Source organism: Pongo abelii, chromosome 3 (assembly GCF_028885655.2).
Source record: "Pongo abelii isolate AG06213 chromosome 3, NHGRI_mPonAbe1-v2.0_pri, whole genome shotgun sequence".
In the NCBI taxonomy this organism is placed as follows: domain Eukaryota; kingdom Metazoa; phylum Chordata; class Mammalia; order Primates; family Hominidae; genus Pongo; species Pongo abelii.
The window spans coordinates 129,672,849-129,689,781 of NC_071988.2; the positions used below are offsets into that span (position 1 = coordinate 129,672,849).

At 39.3% G+C, this 16,933-nt stretch overlaps 1 protein-coding gene and 1 long non-coding RNA gene across 3 annotated transcripts in view; one reads left to right on the top strand and one right to left on the bottom strand.

The window, feature by feature from the left end:
- Positions 1 to 13,841, bottom strand: part of LOC129059048 (uncharacterized) — a 54,424-nt gene extending 40,583 nt beyond the window's left edge. Inside the window, exon 1 of the long non-coding RNA XR_008524668.2 lies at positions 13,660 to 13,841. This is a non-coding gene — a long non-coding RNA (uncharacterized LOC129059048). The remainder of the gene's footprint in view (positions 1 to 13,659) is intronic.
- Positions 13,842 to 13,863: 22 nt separating this feature from the next.
- The window catches only part of HADH (hydroxyacyl-CoA dehydrogenase), a 46,885-nt gene continuing 43,815 nt past the window's right edge, over positions 13,864 to 16,933 (top strand). The window contains exon 1 of one of the 2 annotated variants that reach the window (XM_009240245.4): positions 13,864 to 14,156. In XM_009240245.4, the coding sequence (XP_009238520.3) occupies positions 14,025 to 14,156 (132 nt within the window). In that variant the 5' untranslated portion in view covers positions 13,864 to 14,024. The remainder of the gene's footprint in view (positions 14,157 to 16,933) is intronic. The other variant, XM_054554243.2, reaches the window with a different exon arrangement.

Sequence of the window (16,933 nt, forward strand, 5' to 3'; positions counted from 1 at the left end):
GATGTGGAGAAAAAGGAACTCATATATTGCTGGTGGTTATAAAATTTGTGTAGTCATTTTGGAAACAGTTTTGTAGTTTCTCAAAAAGTTAAACACAAAACTACCCAAGAGAAATGAAAATGTATGTCCAAGCTGGGTGCAGTGGTACATGTCTGTAATTCCAGCTACTCAGAAAGCTGAGGTGCGAGGACTGCTTGAGAGGAGTTGGAGACCAGCCTGGCCAAGATAGCAAGACTCCTTGCTTGTGAATGTTCATAGCAGCATTATTCATAATTCCAAACTGGAACCAACCTCAATGTCTATCAACTGCTAAATGTACAGACAAAACCTGGTAAAGCCATACAATGGAATACTATTCAGCAATAAAAAGTAACGAACTGCTGATACACGGTCCATCACAAGGCCCCTTGGATGGGGGGTTCATAATGAACTGAGGCATCAAATGCAAGAAGAGGTGGAAGCTATTTGAGTGAGATGGGGAGCAGGAAATAATAGGCTCAAATTTTGATAAGTTACATTTGAAGTATCTGATAAGTATTTGAAGTGTCAAGGAGAGGTGAGCAATAAACAATTAAAAATGGATGTTTGTGTTTGAGAAACAAGATTCTGCATGCTGGAAATCAGATGGTATAAACACATGACTCTTACAGTCTTCAGGTAGAACCATTGGGAATCACTGTGGGAAACTTGCAGCTCTGGGGTTTATTAGTAAGAATGTCCAAATATATTAATTGGCCTAATTTTTATGATAATATTAGTATAACAGCAAAAGCTCCAAATCTAAACATAGATAATGTTTACTGGAGAATATCTCCCTCCTTTTTTCCCCTCTAGAAGCAGGGGTACTGTCTAACGAGCATGAAATTGTGAAAAGCATGAGAGCCTTGAGGTCAGAGCGGGATAAAATCTGAGTCTGGTCAGTTATTAGGTGAGCTACATTTAATAAATGGTTGAAATGCTCCAAACCTATTTCTTCATTTTAGATGAGAAGAGCACGAAAGCCTGAGGGTTGTTATGAAAAGGCAAAACAGCATGTAGTCAAGAACACGACCCCTGAAAACAGACTGTCCTGAATTTGAAGTCTGCCAGTGCCATTCATTAGCTGTGTGGCCTTGGCTAAGTTTCTGAACATTTTTGGGCCTCAACGTTCTTACCCTAAAAGATGGGTACCCTTAGTACTTATTACATAGGGTTATTGTGAGAATTTAATGAATGAATTCACAGGTAGTACCCAGAATGGTGTAAAAATAGCAATCGGCTCAATAAATGCTGATATTACATGCAAAACCATTTAACCTAACTGAGTGGTATATAAAAATTGCTCAAAGGGATGGCCATCATTACTATCATTGTTTTTAAGGCTAGTAAATGGTTAGTTTTCATTGCATAAACCTTTATACCTGGAAATCCTAAGAAAACAAATCAGAAGGTATAATGTATGTGAAAGGACACATTCTGTAGTTGGTTCCTCCCTTGGGTAGTAACGAATGTGTACTGCATGGTTCTCATTGTCCAACTTAGTGAGTCTTATGATCTCATGCAAGCATTTTGGAGACTGCTGGCTGAGGTTAGAAAAATAGTTCATTCTCAATAATTCAGAAATCTTTCCCTTCCCATAAAATAGAAAAAGAATCCTGACCTATATTCAATGAAACCCCAGAGCCACTGATACTTATGGTAAAATAGGCTATTGTCACCCTCTGTGTGCAAAATCTGCGTTTGGGGTGGAATGAACATTTCATCTCCTTAGCAAGAGTCCAAATAAATTCTCACCCAGATTGCAGAATATGCCTAAAACCCTGAATCAAGATTGCATAAGCTGTACTACACATCACCTTCTTTTTTCCAAAGGCAGCATTTTATAGAAATGTTTGTTTTGCATGTGTTTTGACTACTTTTATCCCAGGAATCCTATGCTTCACAGTTTCTAGACTTTAATTTCAACTCATTATTTTGGAAGGCCATAATGCTCTGTAAGTGGAATAAAGTTTTCCTAAGTAGAGGAGAAAATGGAGGTAGAAAGCACCTGGTATTACAACAACTGCTAGCATGATTAGAAAAACCAAGATATTTAAGGTCTGCCAGGATAATTTTTTTTTCTAAAAGCTCAAGAGCACAGAATTATTTGATAAGTTATTCAGTATTATTAGAGATTTTACTTTTTATGTCTTATAGGTCATCCTGAGAGCATGTTTCAGTTTGCCATACAAATACATGATCATTCCCTTCTGAACTAATGATGTCTTAATTATGAAAATCATATGCTTATTTCCTTGAAAACTCTGCTGGCAAGAGTGGTAATGTCACCCATCTTTAATTTTGCAGTAGGTAAGCTTTTGATTGAACTTTCTGGACTTTGCTGTCATGCCACCCTGAGCAGCCACAGCCTCTGGTTTTCTGCCATATGAAATATTTAAATTGCTCAACAAAACAGGAGAGGCAACATTAATTTTTCACTTTTTATTCATAAGACAGAAATTATTAATTTCTCACAAATAGAAGGAAAATCTCAACTTACTCAATGAATCCCAACTGGCTGTTAAAAAATCCTGTGCTTGGGTCGATGCATCTATCACCTGACAGTGTCAGTACTGTGTCAGCTTGACTCTCTCTGCCTGCCTACTTCATAAAGCTTGAAGACCAGAAAAGCATTGATATTTTTTGCCCACCACTGCTCTGTTGGAGGCAAAGGACCTACTTTACGCACTGCTTCTGCTGCACTCAGAGTCCACCATCATGTATGTTGTTAGATAATGCTTCTTTGATGTCTATTTTTTAAGTACTATAATTATCCATTTATAGGACAAAAATAAAAGCAGTCATTACTTACTCTGTTCTCTGTGCCAGCCCTTTCCTTTGCCAAAGCACTTGCTGTCTCTGAGTTGGTTTGGTGACCAGGGTCATATTTCCCAATACTTCACTCTTTCCACAGAGAGAAATGAAGCAGAACTCCAATAATAGGGTGAGGGTGCAAGTCAGGGACCACAGAAGTCACTACTGGGCTCCTGAAAACCCAAGGCCACATTTGGGAAATGATTTGCACTTCTGGCAAAAGAAGAATGATTCTATTGTAACTGTCATCTGATCAGCACTAGGCAGGAGGAGGGGCAGTGGTGGCCCTCCCGCTTTAGAAGATGGTAAGTGGTGTTAGACTCTTAGTAGAAAACAGCTGGAATGTTGTTTGTCCAACTATTTCTTTTGAGAGATGAGGACATTGGAGCGAAGGGAGGGTAAGTGTTTGTAGAAGGTCATATGGCACACTAGTGACTATGCCAGGACACTGAATTCTGGCTACAGTGCTCCTTTCTTTACATCACTTTTTGCTTTGTTTTGTTTGAGGCAGGGTCTCACTCTATCACCCAGGCTGGAGTGCAGTGGCATGATCATAGCTGACTGTTGCCTTGACCTTCCTGGACTCAGGTGATCCTCCCACCGCAGCCTCCCTAGTAGCTGGGACTACAGGCAAGCCCCACCATGTCCAGCTAATTTTTTTTTTTTTTTTTTAGAAACAGGGTTTTACCATGTTGCCTAGGCTGGTCTCAAACTCCTGGGCCCAAGTGATCTGTCCACCTTGGCCTCTCAAAGTGCTGGGATTATAGGCATGAGCTGCTGCACCTGGCCACATCACATCTTTACATACTATAGGTACCTCAGATTTGAGAATTGTTAAAAAAAAATACTGCAGCTGTATTGTGGACTGAATGTTTGTGTCCTCTCAAAATTCTTATGTTGAATCCTAATGTGAAGATATTTGGAGGTGAGCCTTAGGGAGATGATTAGGTCCTGAGGGCAGGCTCTCATAAATGGGATTAGACCTTATAAAAGAGACCCCAGAGAGCTAGCTCCCTTGTCCCTTCTACCACATGAAGTTACAATGAGAAGGAGTCATCTATGAACCAGGAAGTAGGATGAATCTGCTCGTGCCTTGATCTGGACTTCCAAGCCTCCAGAATTGTGAGAAATAAATTTCTATTGTTTATAACCCACCAAACTAGTGGTATTTTGTTATAGCATCCCACGTAGACTAAGACAAGCGGCTATTCTTTCTTTCCCAAGGAAAATAATTACAGATCTGAAAATGTACCATACTGCTGTCCATTACACACAAATTTCATTAAAAAATATATGACAACACTGTAATTAGACTATGTTAGGCCTTGGATTGACACAAGTTGTAAATGAGGACTAAAAACCCACCTAATCATCCTCCCAATCTATCATCCTAGCTTCATCTCTAACCACACCTAATTCCTCACCCTCTTTTCCTGTTGCATTAATTTCTCATGCTTCTGCCTGTGAATTTGTTGCTTCCTCTGAAGCAAATTCTCTTTTCTTCATAAATTGACTCATGCTTCAAGTTACTAAGTTTGTCTATGCAATCTTCCTTTTTCATTTGTACTCTATAGGTTTTTGCATTTGCTACAGTCTAGCACTTAATGGATTTTATTATTTGAACCTAACACTTTCTCTTCAGCCAGTAGTGATCTCCCAAGCCTAACATTGTGCTCAACAACAGTGCTTTCTGAAATTTTTTTACAGAATTATATATAAAGATGAGATCAAAGCAAAAAAAAAAGTGAACACAGGATCCACTATGACAGTTACTTCTAGTAGGGGGAGGACTTCTTTGATGTTCGTGGGTCTTTATTATATACTGTTAAATTAAATATGGCCTAAAGTTCTCTCCATACATAGTAAACTGTAACCTATCTTAATATGTAAACAAACTATAATCTAACTTGAGAGTATGTTCTTGTAACAAGTAGCTAGGTCTCAGCCAATCATAGCAACTGAGACTTCAGCCAATTACAGGCTGCAACTGCTCAGACCATGATAAAATAAGGCAGATAAGCAGTTGTAACAAATCAGGTTATTTCTATATGTCACTTTCTTTTTCTGTCTATAAATACTGCCTATCCACTATTGCTGGGTGAAGCTGTCTGAATTGTTACTGGTTCAAGGTGCTACCCAATTCATGAACCACTTCTTTGCTCAAATAAACTCTACCAAATTTAATTTGTCTAAAGTATTTATTTTAATAGATTGGTGTCAGAAGTGGGACCCAAAGCAGACATCCAGGGACACACAGGAGCACAGTATGGCCAAGTGAAGGTACTCACCAGGGATTATGTGCCCACTCATCTCTCACAGCAACTGGGATAATGGCAGAGTTCTCTCTTAAATTCAAGCTCTATGAATTTTTGTTTTGACCTCTCTGACTTTATTTGAGCAATTTTACTGAACTGAGTCTGGGATGTGATTGGATCTAAGTAACTGGATTGGATCCAGTCAGAGGCTTGAGGTCAGTATCTTTTGAAAATAGGTTTCTCCAAATTTAAAAAATAGTCTGCGATTCCAGCCAGGCACTCATGCCTGTAATCCCAGCACTTTGGGAAGCTGAGGCATGCAGATCACCTGAGGTTAGGAGTTCGAGACCAGCCTGGCCAATATGGTGAAACCATATCTCTACTAAAAATATAAAAATTAGCCAGGCATGGTGGCAGGCGCCTTTAATCCCAGCTACCTGGGAGGCTGAGGCAGGAGAATCACTTGAACCCAGGAGGCAGAGGTTGCAGTGAGCCTAGATCGTGCCACTATACTTCAGCCTGGGTGACAGTGTGAAACTCCCTCTCAAAAAAAAAAAAAAAAGAAAAGTCTGGGATTCCAAGAATCTGGGACTCCACTTTTTGGTATGCCAGCTAATTTTATGGACAAAAATTATGGGCCTAGAACCTGTGTGTTTTTGAAAAAAATGTCCCTTACTAGGACAACTTAGAATTATAGTTGTTACAATGGGGAAATTTTAACATACATAAAATTGTTCATTTGCAGGGGCATTAAAAAAAGAATCCAAAATGCCACAAAGCAATGGGATACATTTTTAAATTGGTATGTACAGGCATCTAAAGCAGTAAATAAAGCAAAGATTGCCTCTTTATAAGGTTGCTTACAGAAAACAAATGAAAAAAAAATCTTAAATATCTTTTTCACAAACACTATTTAAAAGCTTTACCCATGGGGGCAGAAAATCTTATTCTATTGGCCAGGAAAACAATTCTGGTTCAGATATTTTTTAATGAATTACTGAGTTTCATATTATTGTGCACCTGGCAAATGGCTAAAAATTTTAAATGAAAGCTATAGAAGATCTGTATCTGTTTATACATTTATGGACAGATCTGTATGTATGACACGTGTGATATTTTTGTATCTCCTTATGATATTGCCAAAATTGAATTGAAAAAGAGCTCTATTTATTTGGGTTTTTCAAAAATAAGTGCTAATATAAATAAAGTATTCACTCAGAAAATTAAGAACTAAAATGCTTTTCAAATTCACATTACTTGGGTGATCTTGGTAAATAAGAATCTTGTTGATTTCATTAAAACAGTCATGTCTTCAGAATTTTCAGCATTAAATATAATACAGGCACATAACTTTTCCTACCTAGGTTCACTGGTAAAATAAACTTATGTTACCTCTATATCACAAAATATGCCAGCAAGAGAAATAACTTTGATGATGACTAGCTGCTTACTGTCTCATCTTTACAAACAACCTACGCATAATTGTTAAAAATAAGTGAGTTAAATAGATGTAAGATAAAGTTCCCATGTAAAACGGTCCTTCCTATATTAGAAGGTCTTAACATTCTTATCAAGATGGAAAACTGAACTTGAGGGAAATCTGTACAAACCACAATTTAATTCTCAGGCCTAGCATTAAAAAAAGAAAACCCAAGAGGCTAGAGATGAAATTTTGTCTCCTCTACAGTTTCTTATTACTGATACACTAAAGATATTTGTAATTGTTACAAACATGTTCTGGGCAACACTGACAAATTGTACTATAAGAAAGCATATGCTTCTAGAAGTAATGATTGATAGATTTGCCAAGGTACAGATGAGTGATGTGGCAGTTCCACGGGTGATGTGACAGTTCACAATTGCTTGCTTTGTAGTGTTCAGTGGCAGTTAAGGTCACTAAGGATTAAGAATTCTAATTGGCTGGGCACGGTGGCTCACGCCTGTAATCCCAGAACTTTGGGAGGCTGAGGCAGGTGGATCACGAGGTCAGGAGTTCGAGACCAGCCTGGCCAATATGGTGACACCTCATCTGTACTAAAAACACAAAAATTAGCCTGGCATGGTGGCACGTGCCTGTAGTCCCAGCTACTCTGGAGCCTGAGGCAGGAGAATCACTTGAACCCGGGGGGCAGAGGTTGCAGTGAGCCAAGACTGCACCACTGCACTTAAGCCTGGGTGACAGAGCGAGACTCCATCTCAAATTAAAAAAAAAAAATTCTAATTAATATATTTTATTTAATATATAGAATTATTAGAAATAGAGAAAAACTCTATATGCAAGTATATCAGGAAGTTAAGATGTGCTCTGGGTAAGAAAAAGTTATAAGGTATGAGAATTTTTTTGTTAAGGGAAAAAAAGAATAACTTTTGTCTTCAAATAGAATGACTGGTTGTTCCAAAATGTGAAGAGGAAAAATACAGGACAAAAACTGAACAGATAAGGAAGTTGTAGAAGTTTTCTGGAAGATGAATCTTATAAATGGAGTTTTATGTGTGATTAAGCTGGCTAATATTAGAAGAAAATTATTTGAGTTTCTCCAAAAGTTGAGCATTAATATCAAAAGTACACTGATGCAAAACTAGAATGTAGTCCTCTCTGTTAAAACAATAAGGTTTTCTTGAATTGTTGGCCTGCTCTTGATAGGAAATTATGAAAAGTTTTTCTTTACTTTTTATATAATTGGCCTAGGAAGCAAAGATTCTGTATTTTACCAAGATAATTTCCTGTGCTTCATGTTGCCTTTATTGGGTTTTTGAACACTTATGAAAACTGAGTCCCCTTTAGTAAAAAATGTAAGTTACAACTCTGCAACTCTCTGTATTTGCCTTTGAAGTCTTTAAATTACCACTCTGATTAAATGAATGATTATTGTTCACAGTGACTTGTGATCCTTTTTTGATGAAATGTTTTAAACCTTTGATATTTTTTATAAACTTTCCAAAATAAAATTCTAAATTAAGTCTTTTCTTGAAATTGAATTAACTTTGAGATTTTCCATATGGGCCTTCAGAATATCTCAAAAGGATATCTCTTGTTATAGAAAGAGACATATTAAAGTAATTGGGCTGATCTGATATATTAAATTATATGGTAAAGATTATCAAATAATAAATAATACTACTTTTTTGAATTATATTTGTATGAATGTGTTAATATGTATTCCAGAAATTGTGTAAAATTCATAGAAATCTAATAGTTCTGCTATAAAGCTATCAGTCATAATTCTAGCAATTATCTTAAAATGTTGAATACAACAGAAGTAACTGAGTTTCCTTGTCAATTGTGTCATTATTGTAATGAACTCTTCCCAGATCTTTAAAGTCATGACCATTTTAAGTCTTGTCATTCACAGATAGTTAATTGTTCACTCTGATACTTTCTGAGAAACCATAAGCCTAAAGTGTTCATCTTCAAAGAGATTTATGGAAAGAACTCTGAGAAGTACAGGTTTCTCATAACTTTAAAATCACACCATTGGGTTGGGTAAGAATTCTCAGGACTTTAATGAAGAAATTGACTGATTCATAGTTTTATGAATGTCACACATAATAAAAAATAATACAAAGGAAATGACTTGGGCGGAATTTCATGCTAGTTAAGCCAGAAATGAAACTATTACGATATACAATTTGAATGAACTATATAATATTGATCCAAGTCAAATTACATTTGATAAAACCTATTCAATAAATAGTGCTATAAGCACCTGAATTGGAGAAACAAAGTTGGTATTTAAGAGAATGTAAATCCAATGTTAAGCCTGGATGCATGAAGAACCTGGATGGCTGCCTGGTTCTTCTGGAGTCTTAAATCTTCCAATATTAAAAGCTCTGCACTCCATGACTCATTATGGAGGATATAAAATGATTCAAATTATGAAAAAAGATTGGTGGGGTAACTGTTATAAAATTGCTAAAATAGTTTATAACCAATGTTTGGTTTGTCAAACCCATAATTGTGGTAAGACAATAAAAACTTCAGATGATACATTTCCTGAACACCTACAAATGGCTTTCATTCAATTTCCACTTTAAATGCATGTTGTCTGGTTGTATAGAAGATTTCCAATGCAGGAAAGCCAATGATATAACAATAGCTAAAAGGTTATTGGAAAATGTATTTCCCTTATGGGGCATTGCCGGAGAAATTTCCAGCAACAGAGAGGTATGCATTTCACTGAACAAGCTGTAAAACAGTTAAATAGGTATTATAAACACAATAGCATAGGAAAAGCTAATTGAATTGATTGGATTGCCTTGGTCAAAGGTATTACTGATTGATGGCAATAAGATCCATTCCCACTGTAAAACATAAACTGACCCCTCATAAAATAGTTACTGGAAGGGTTATGCCCCTAATAATAAAGTCTCATGTATCTTCCCCTCTTATAACTGACATGACTTAATAGTGCAAGGATTGAATGCATTCTGCCAAAGCATATTTTTACCAAGTGAAAGAAGTCCTTCATGACCCACCAACTGATGACAACCAAGTGTTTCATAATATAGAACCTGGAGGTGGGGGTCTTTTGGAAATAACTCCAGAGAAAGACAGTACTTGAACTCGGTTGAAAGGGACCATACCAAGTTCTTCTCTGCAGCAAACTTCAAGGCCTTGAATCTTGGATCTGCATTTCCCAACACAAAAGAGGTCCTCTAGACTTCTGGAACTATAAACCTGTTGGAGACCTTGAAATAAAGCTGATCAGGGAAGTTTTTCCCTAGAAGCATATGGCATCGTATATGTAGACAGCTTTCCTAATATTGCAGATCAAGAGTTCTTTGCTATCATGAAAGCCTTCTCTTTTTTTCCTTTTTTCTCTGTTTCCTGCAATACTAATTCCTTCCCTTTCTTTAGGAAAACCCTAAATAATGCTAGAGTTTTTTGAATTATATATGTTTGGCTATGTTATTAATATGTATTTCAGAACTTATAAGAAATTAATAGAAATCTAATAGTCCTGGTATAAGGCTATTAATCATAATTCTAGTTGTTATCTCAAAATGTTGTATGCAACAGAAATAACTTAATTTCCTTGTCAATTTGGGATGATACTCTGTGGATGGCTTTGGCAAAGTCTTATGGTCTCCAAGAAACCAGAGTAACTGTTGAGTTTATGAGCTAATGCCCAAAAATCTGGAAACAATTTCATTAACGCTAATGCCTCTCTGTGTTCCTAATGAGAGTCACCCTGCAACCCCAAGGAAAGAGAGGAAGGTTATCTTTGAAATGCTACACATCACTACTACCTGCCTTCCTATACTTGCTGAAAATAGTATCTTGATCTTTCCAGTTAATAACCAAACTGTTACCAAATATAAAAAATCTGGATAGAGGAGATTGGTCAATGGGTGCAAAGTTACAGTTAGACAGGAAGAATAAAAGCTGCTATTCTATTACACAGTAGAATGACTACAGCTAATAATAATAATGATGTATTGCATATTTCAAGATAGCTAGAAGAGATGATTTTGGATGTTATCCCCAAAAAGAAATGATAAATGTTTAAAGTGACGTATTATTTAATAATTATTCCGATTTGATCATTGTTCAACATATACATGCATTGAGACATCACACTGTACCCCATAAATATGTACAATTATTATGTGTCAATTGTACACAAAAGTAAAAAAAAAAAACTACCAGAATGATGCCTGCAAAAGGTATCTTGTGCTTCCAGGCATTGCATACTTAAGACGCTGGGGACTACCTATGTGGAAACAAATAATTGCTTGTGTGATTTCACTGGATTAAATCTAGCAAAGTCTTTTTACTAGATCCAGTGGTTTGCACCCTTACAACATGCTATATAGGGACCACAGAAGAGTAAGTTCACCACTGGATTTTATTCAGGAGCTATGCCAACTTGTGGGTGGACAAATTTAACTGACCTCAGCTCAGACACCACTAAGTGGCCCTCTTTTCAAGCCCCCAAGGGCCTATATTGGGTTGGTGGATAATCTGCCTTCTCTGTTGTTTCCTCACTGGTTCAGATCTTGCTATTTGGCCTGGCTCGCTCCTACATCCCAATAGCCTTCTCTGAAAGTTCCCATAATACCTTTCGTAATCAGAGGTTAAAGCAGTCAATAACCAAAGTAAGCACCAACCTAAAAATAGATGAAGATAAGTTAGTTTCTACTGAGGAAAGGTTCCAATGGAGGTGCTGGAACTTACTCTTTGGCATTAGCAGGGTGCCTGTTGTATGGAATTTGAAACTAATCTGTAAATTGGGGAAAATCTTGAATTTGTAGCCAGTCAGACCTCCTAGGGGTTCAGAGGGTAGAAGCTACTCAAATGTTCTCAGTGGATCAAAACATTTGTGTTCAACAAACACTTCATGGAGCATTACACAACTCTGGATCTCCTCTTTGCTCATGCTGGGGGCTTTTGCATGGTGCTGAATAAAACTGAATGTTGCACTTATTTTTCCTCTACTTTTACTACTACAGAAAACTTAACTTAAAACGTGGCAGATACTGCTGTTTCTCTAAACACTGCCACTGAATATATTAAGGAAACTTCTCAGGGGAAAGGAACACATGATACATTTATGGGAGCAGCTAATGGTTGATTTGTATGCATCCTGAGTAGTGAAAGGCAAGCTAGGCTATTCCAAACTTTTCTAATCTTTATGCTTCTTTAGTGGGTCTCCAGGTTATTATAACTTGTGTTACCAGGCTAACTACAAAAATGGATACCTCTTTAAATCAGGCCATAAGGCTGAATCAGGTCATTCAGTGAACTATGGTCCTTGTAAAAAGTAAAGTAGAGGTTCCTCTTCAAAGACTTTCCTCCTCATCCAATTAGGAATAAATAGTAACCTCTCTTAGAAGCAAAATTTATTCAAAGACCTGTGCTAACATTCTTAAATATCTGCTAGCTGTAATAAAGAAATCAATGTACTTTATGTTCTTAGCTCCCACAATTTAGCCTAATTATTTGCCCTGGCATGCTTATACTGGTCCAAGTGGGCATTAGGTCATAGCCTGTTCCTCTTCCTTATTTAGAGGTGTTTTTCCCTTCTCAGCATTCCACAAGTTACTTCCTCCTTCCTTTGTTCTCATCTGCCTTTGCCTCTTTTAAGAATTTCTAAGTTGCTAGCCAATCAAGACAAATACAGAATGTGAAGTCCCGTTCCAGCCAATGGAAACCAGACACAAGAGTAAGGTGGACGCGTCAGGTTATAAATGACCCTGCCTACTTTGTTCGGTGTACTCTTGTGGCAAAACTGCTGGCAAGTGTACTCTTTCCGCAGAAAGTAAAAATGGCCTTGCTAAAGAAATTAAATTTATGTTCAAGGGCTATTTCTTTATGGCACCAAGAAACAAGCATTTCTAACAGTCTGTAATCGCCATAATGCCCTAAATTAGACTATGACCAATTGGACTCAAATACTTTGAACTATCTTTATTGCCTGAACTTTGAATTGTTTGATTTTGATCAGTTCAGTTTGCAGAGACTCCTGTTAAGGTGTGTACCTCAGTTTATTGCTATACTCCTTCTTGTGGCCATAATAGTCTCCCTGACGTGTTGTTTCCCCTCGAGAGTCTTCAACGTCTCTATGCAGCCATCCTTTGTACACCAAATGGTGTTATTACAGTTAGAGTAACAACATGAAGAAAGTATAATCACTCAACTAATTTGACATTGTGACTTCCATACTGAGACAAAACAAGGTTCTGGTCAATCTCGTAAAACTGAGAGGCTGACCCAAAGGAGGAAACTGTTATTAAATTAAATCTGGCCTAAAGTTGCCTCCCTACCTAGCAAAGCATAATCAAACTTAATATGTAAATCAACTGCAATGTAACTTGAGAGTATGTTCTTCTAACAAGTGGCCAAGTCTTGGCCAATCACTGCAGCGGAGGTTTTAGCCCATTACAGGCTGCAAAAAATACTGTCTATAAACGCGGCTTGCCCACTGTTAGGGGCTGGAGCTCTCTGAACCTTTACTGGCTCAGGATACTACCTGATTCATGGTTTCTTTACTCAAATAAACTCTGCTAAACTTAATTTGTTTAAAGTTTTTCTTGTTAACAATATTTAAACATAATGCAAATAAATTAATAAGAATCCTATATCACTAAGTTACAGTAATTAGAAAGCATTCACCTGAGTGAGAAGATTGGCCAAGCTGCTATCCAGTCTTCCATTATTTGACAAGACATTTCCTTCCTATGCTTTCTAATAGTATTCGTTATTCCAGAAAGGTTGCTCTATGACCTTAAACCGTCCACATGTTCACTGTATTGATAGACGTCCAACGTCAAGATGGGTAACTAAAGGTCAACTCTCCCTTTACCTTCCCTGAGCCTGATTTTTGCATTATAACTTATGGGTCACTAGACATTTGTTTTGGGTGTTCGCAGTCTACATTTCTTTCCTTTTTAGGGGAAACAATCACTGTCAACGGGATTAAAATAATCCCGAGTCGATTATTTGGTGACATCAACCAACGGTGCACATTTTGGGTCCATTACCAACACAGCCAAGCAGCACATATTTCTTCAGAGCCTAGATATGCACACGTCATCAAAGGATAGCATTTACAGAGTCAACACCACTCACTTCATAGAACAAGGGGCCAGTGGCTTTTCAGAAGAAGGGTCTGTTCTCGGCCCCACACCAGAACGCCAGCCGCCAGGTCCCGCTGCTCAGCAGGTCTCAAGCCCGCGCTCACTCGGGCTGGGGCTGCTGACAGCGGCGAGCCCTCGTGTGTATACCCGCACAGCGCTGGGGCGTTACAGCCCGGGCCAATGGGCAGAGCAGGACTCGAGGCCCCGCCCCCGCCTTGTGACGCCACGGTGACGCCGGCGGCGCGCGGGCGGCAGGGCCGCGTAGGTCCCCGCCCCCAGAGTCTGGCTTTCCTCGGCTGCTGGCCTCGCGCGTCTTCCCCGCCCGCGTCTCCTCGCTGTCGCCGCCGCTGCCACACCATGGCCTTCGTCACCAGGCAGTTCATGCGTTCCGTGTCCTCCTCGTCCACCGCCTCGGCCTCGGCCAAGAAGATAATCGTCAAGCACGTGACGGTCATCGGCGGCGGGCTGATGGGCGCCGGCATTGCCCAGGTGAGCGGCCCTCCCTGCAGCGTGCCCACGCGCTTGGCCGCCCACCCTGAGGTGGAAGCGCTGGCGGGACCGGCCGCGAGGGGCCTGCGCCAGCCCGACACTCGGGAGTTTTCACCCCGCCCCTCCCCGGTGTAGTTGAAATATCTCGCGTCTGGGCCTGTGAGGGCCCAAGTCTCACTCCCCTCAGAATTCAGGGTTCTGGGCCGATCCTCAGCTTCCTCGTTTGGAAAATTCTGGCCGCCCCCAGGGCCTGCTGAAGGTTCCACGGAGAGTGGCGGTGAATGCATTTTGGAAGCGGGCAGTGCGAGAGAAGAAAGAATTATATGTGCACAAGGTTCAGGCATAACGCGTTTTTTGCTGCTCGGCTCAAACGGGAGTTTGCTGCCAAAGACATGAACTGCGATCAGTTTTAATTTTATCAGTTATTTTTGATTTTTATTCTGTAATTGTGCAGTCTTTGTCAAAGTAGTTTTCTCTCCTAAACGGCCTCCCGGCTCTTCCCGGTCTTTCCTTCGCTTGCTAGGTTGTAAAGAATAGTAATAGTCATGACTTTTGTAGCACTTTGTAAAGTCACCTAATGGAAGATTGCTGAGGTCTTGGTTTTGACCTTTGAAATAGTGCCGTCTGTGCAGAGTTCTGAGCTTGCGATTTTGGCGCTGCAGCGGAATAAGTCTCTCTCTCTCTCTTTTTTTTTTTTTTTTTTTTTTTTGAGTCGGAGTCTCTTTGACCTAGGCTGGAGTGCAATGGCGCGATCTCGGTTCACTGCAACCTCCGCCTCCCGGGTTCAAGCGATTCTCCTGCCTCAGCCTCCCGAGTAGCTGGGATTACAGGCGCCCCGCCCGGCTAATTTTATATATTTAGTAGAGACAGGGTTTCACCTTGTGGGTCAGGCTGATCTCGAACTCCTGGCCTCAGGTGATCCGCCCGCCTGGCCTCCCGAAGTGCTGGGATTACAGGCATTAGCCACTGCGCCCAGCCTGAACAGGTCTTTTATCCATTGTACATCTTCAGGGCTTTTCCATTGTTCTGCTGAGCTGTGGTTCAGGCTCAGCTGTGCGAGTGATTGATTACCTGGCTACTGTAATGCTTGTACTTTTTTTTTTTTTTTAATTATTCCATTTCAGCTCACATTGGAGAACCATGGTTTTCGTATCCTAGCTGATTATATTCTTAGTATTTCAGTCCTTTGCAACTTCGTTTGTGGGGGAAGGCGGTTATAGTCATCTAGTTTTTCTTGGGGACAGTACTACTGTGGCTACAAGTCATGAGAGAGTTTACTTTTTCAATGTCTTGTTTCCAACCAAGTCCACGCTTTCATGCTTGCTTTTTAAAAACAAAAACAAAAAAACCTTTTACTATTAGGTATTATATATCTCAATTTTCTTCTCCTTGGCAAGTTTTTTACAACGTCTTTATTTGATTGCATTTTCTTCTGAAAGCTATACCCCTGTTATGTTTTATTTATATGACTTCTTACAGTCTCCCATTTCTTCTGAGACCATAATTTTGGACATACATTGCCCTTTTTATTGTGTGGATCCCCTGGCTGCTAGGTTATAGTATCCCCATAATCTATATTGTATGTGGACTGGGAGGAGTAACTCCCTTTAACCTAAAAGTTCCACAGGTTATACTCAAGAGGAAGTTTAGTTTGAGTACGATTGTATTCCCAGGCTCCACCAAAATCACCCAAGGCTGTGAGAGTGATATTTGTTGTGAGCAGGAATAGAACAATGTGTTTTTTAGAAACATTTTAACAACATCTTAGGAACAAAATATTAGGGCCTTAAGCAGCCTCCAGGAACATTATGGGAAATGGATCCAGAAACTTGTGGCTGGTGTCCTTGAAGACAGCAGTGGAAAAGGATTAGAAACTAAGTAGAAAGCGTCACTTCAACTTTTGTAGAAAATCATGGTGCTTAGTTCTTTGAATGCTGCATCCATCATAGGCCAAAAATGGATGTTGTGTTGCATTAAAAGACATAGGGGCAATACCTAAAATTACAGGTATGGTGTTGGAGCTTTCACCTGACAAAGGAGTAAGGAGCAATGATTGACATTAATGGAGAACACAGGCTTGTGCTTGTCAATCAAACTCTTAAATAGGTGGACCAGGGAGTGCCTTTTGAAACTTAAGGGAAAGAAAAGCTATTTATGCCATAGGCTGGACACATAATGGAACTGTCATTCTGAAAGGTTATAAAGGCCAGAAGTCTATAAAGCGGATGACCATAAGAAACAGTAGTTCCATCCTTATGTAACACAGTTTGGAAAAACCTCAGTTACTTTAGTTGACAGCTCCAATCCTGTAAAACATTTGTGATGCTTTGCAGCGGTTTAGCTGATCTGGTTTTGCACTCTACCCTGTAGCACGCAGTTCTAGGCAGTATTGCTTCATTCTTTATGCTCCTTGACCAACAGCTTTTGGCATAGGGTAAATTTGTTTTGCTTATTGAGTGCCAGAGACGAATTAGTTGATGTGTTTTGAGTACAGATGGGCTACAGTTCAATATAGGAAGTTGGATGGTCTGCATGCTAGCTCTGCCTCATGCTGTGTTAACATGGGAAAGTTACTTTACCTCTGTGTCTCAGTTTTCTCATCTCTAAAGTAGACTAATACTAGTACTGGCCTCCTAGGGAGAGAATTGAATGAATTAGCATATGTCAAGCACTTACACAGTGTCTGGCGTATAATAAGAGTTCACAGAAAGTTAGCTGCCTTTATAATAATTATCTTCGGCCTGGCGTGATGGCTCAAGCCTGTAATCCCAGCACTT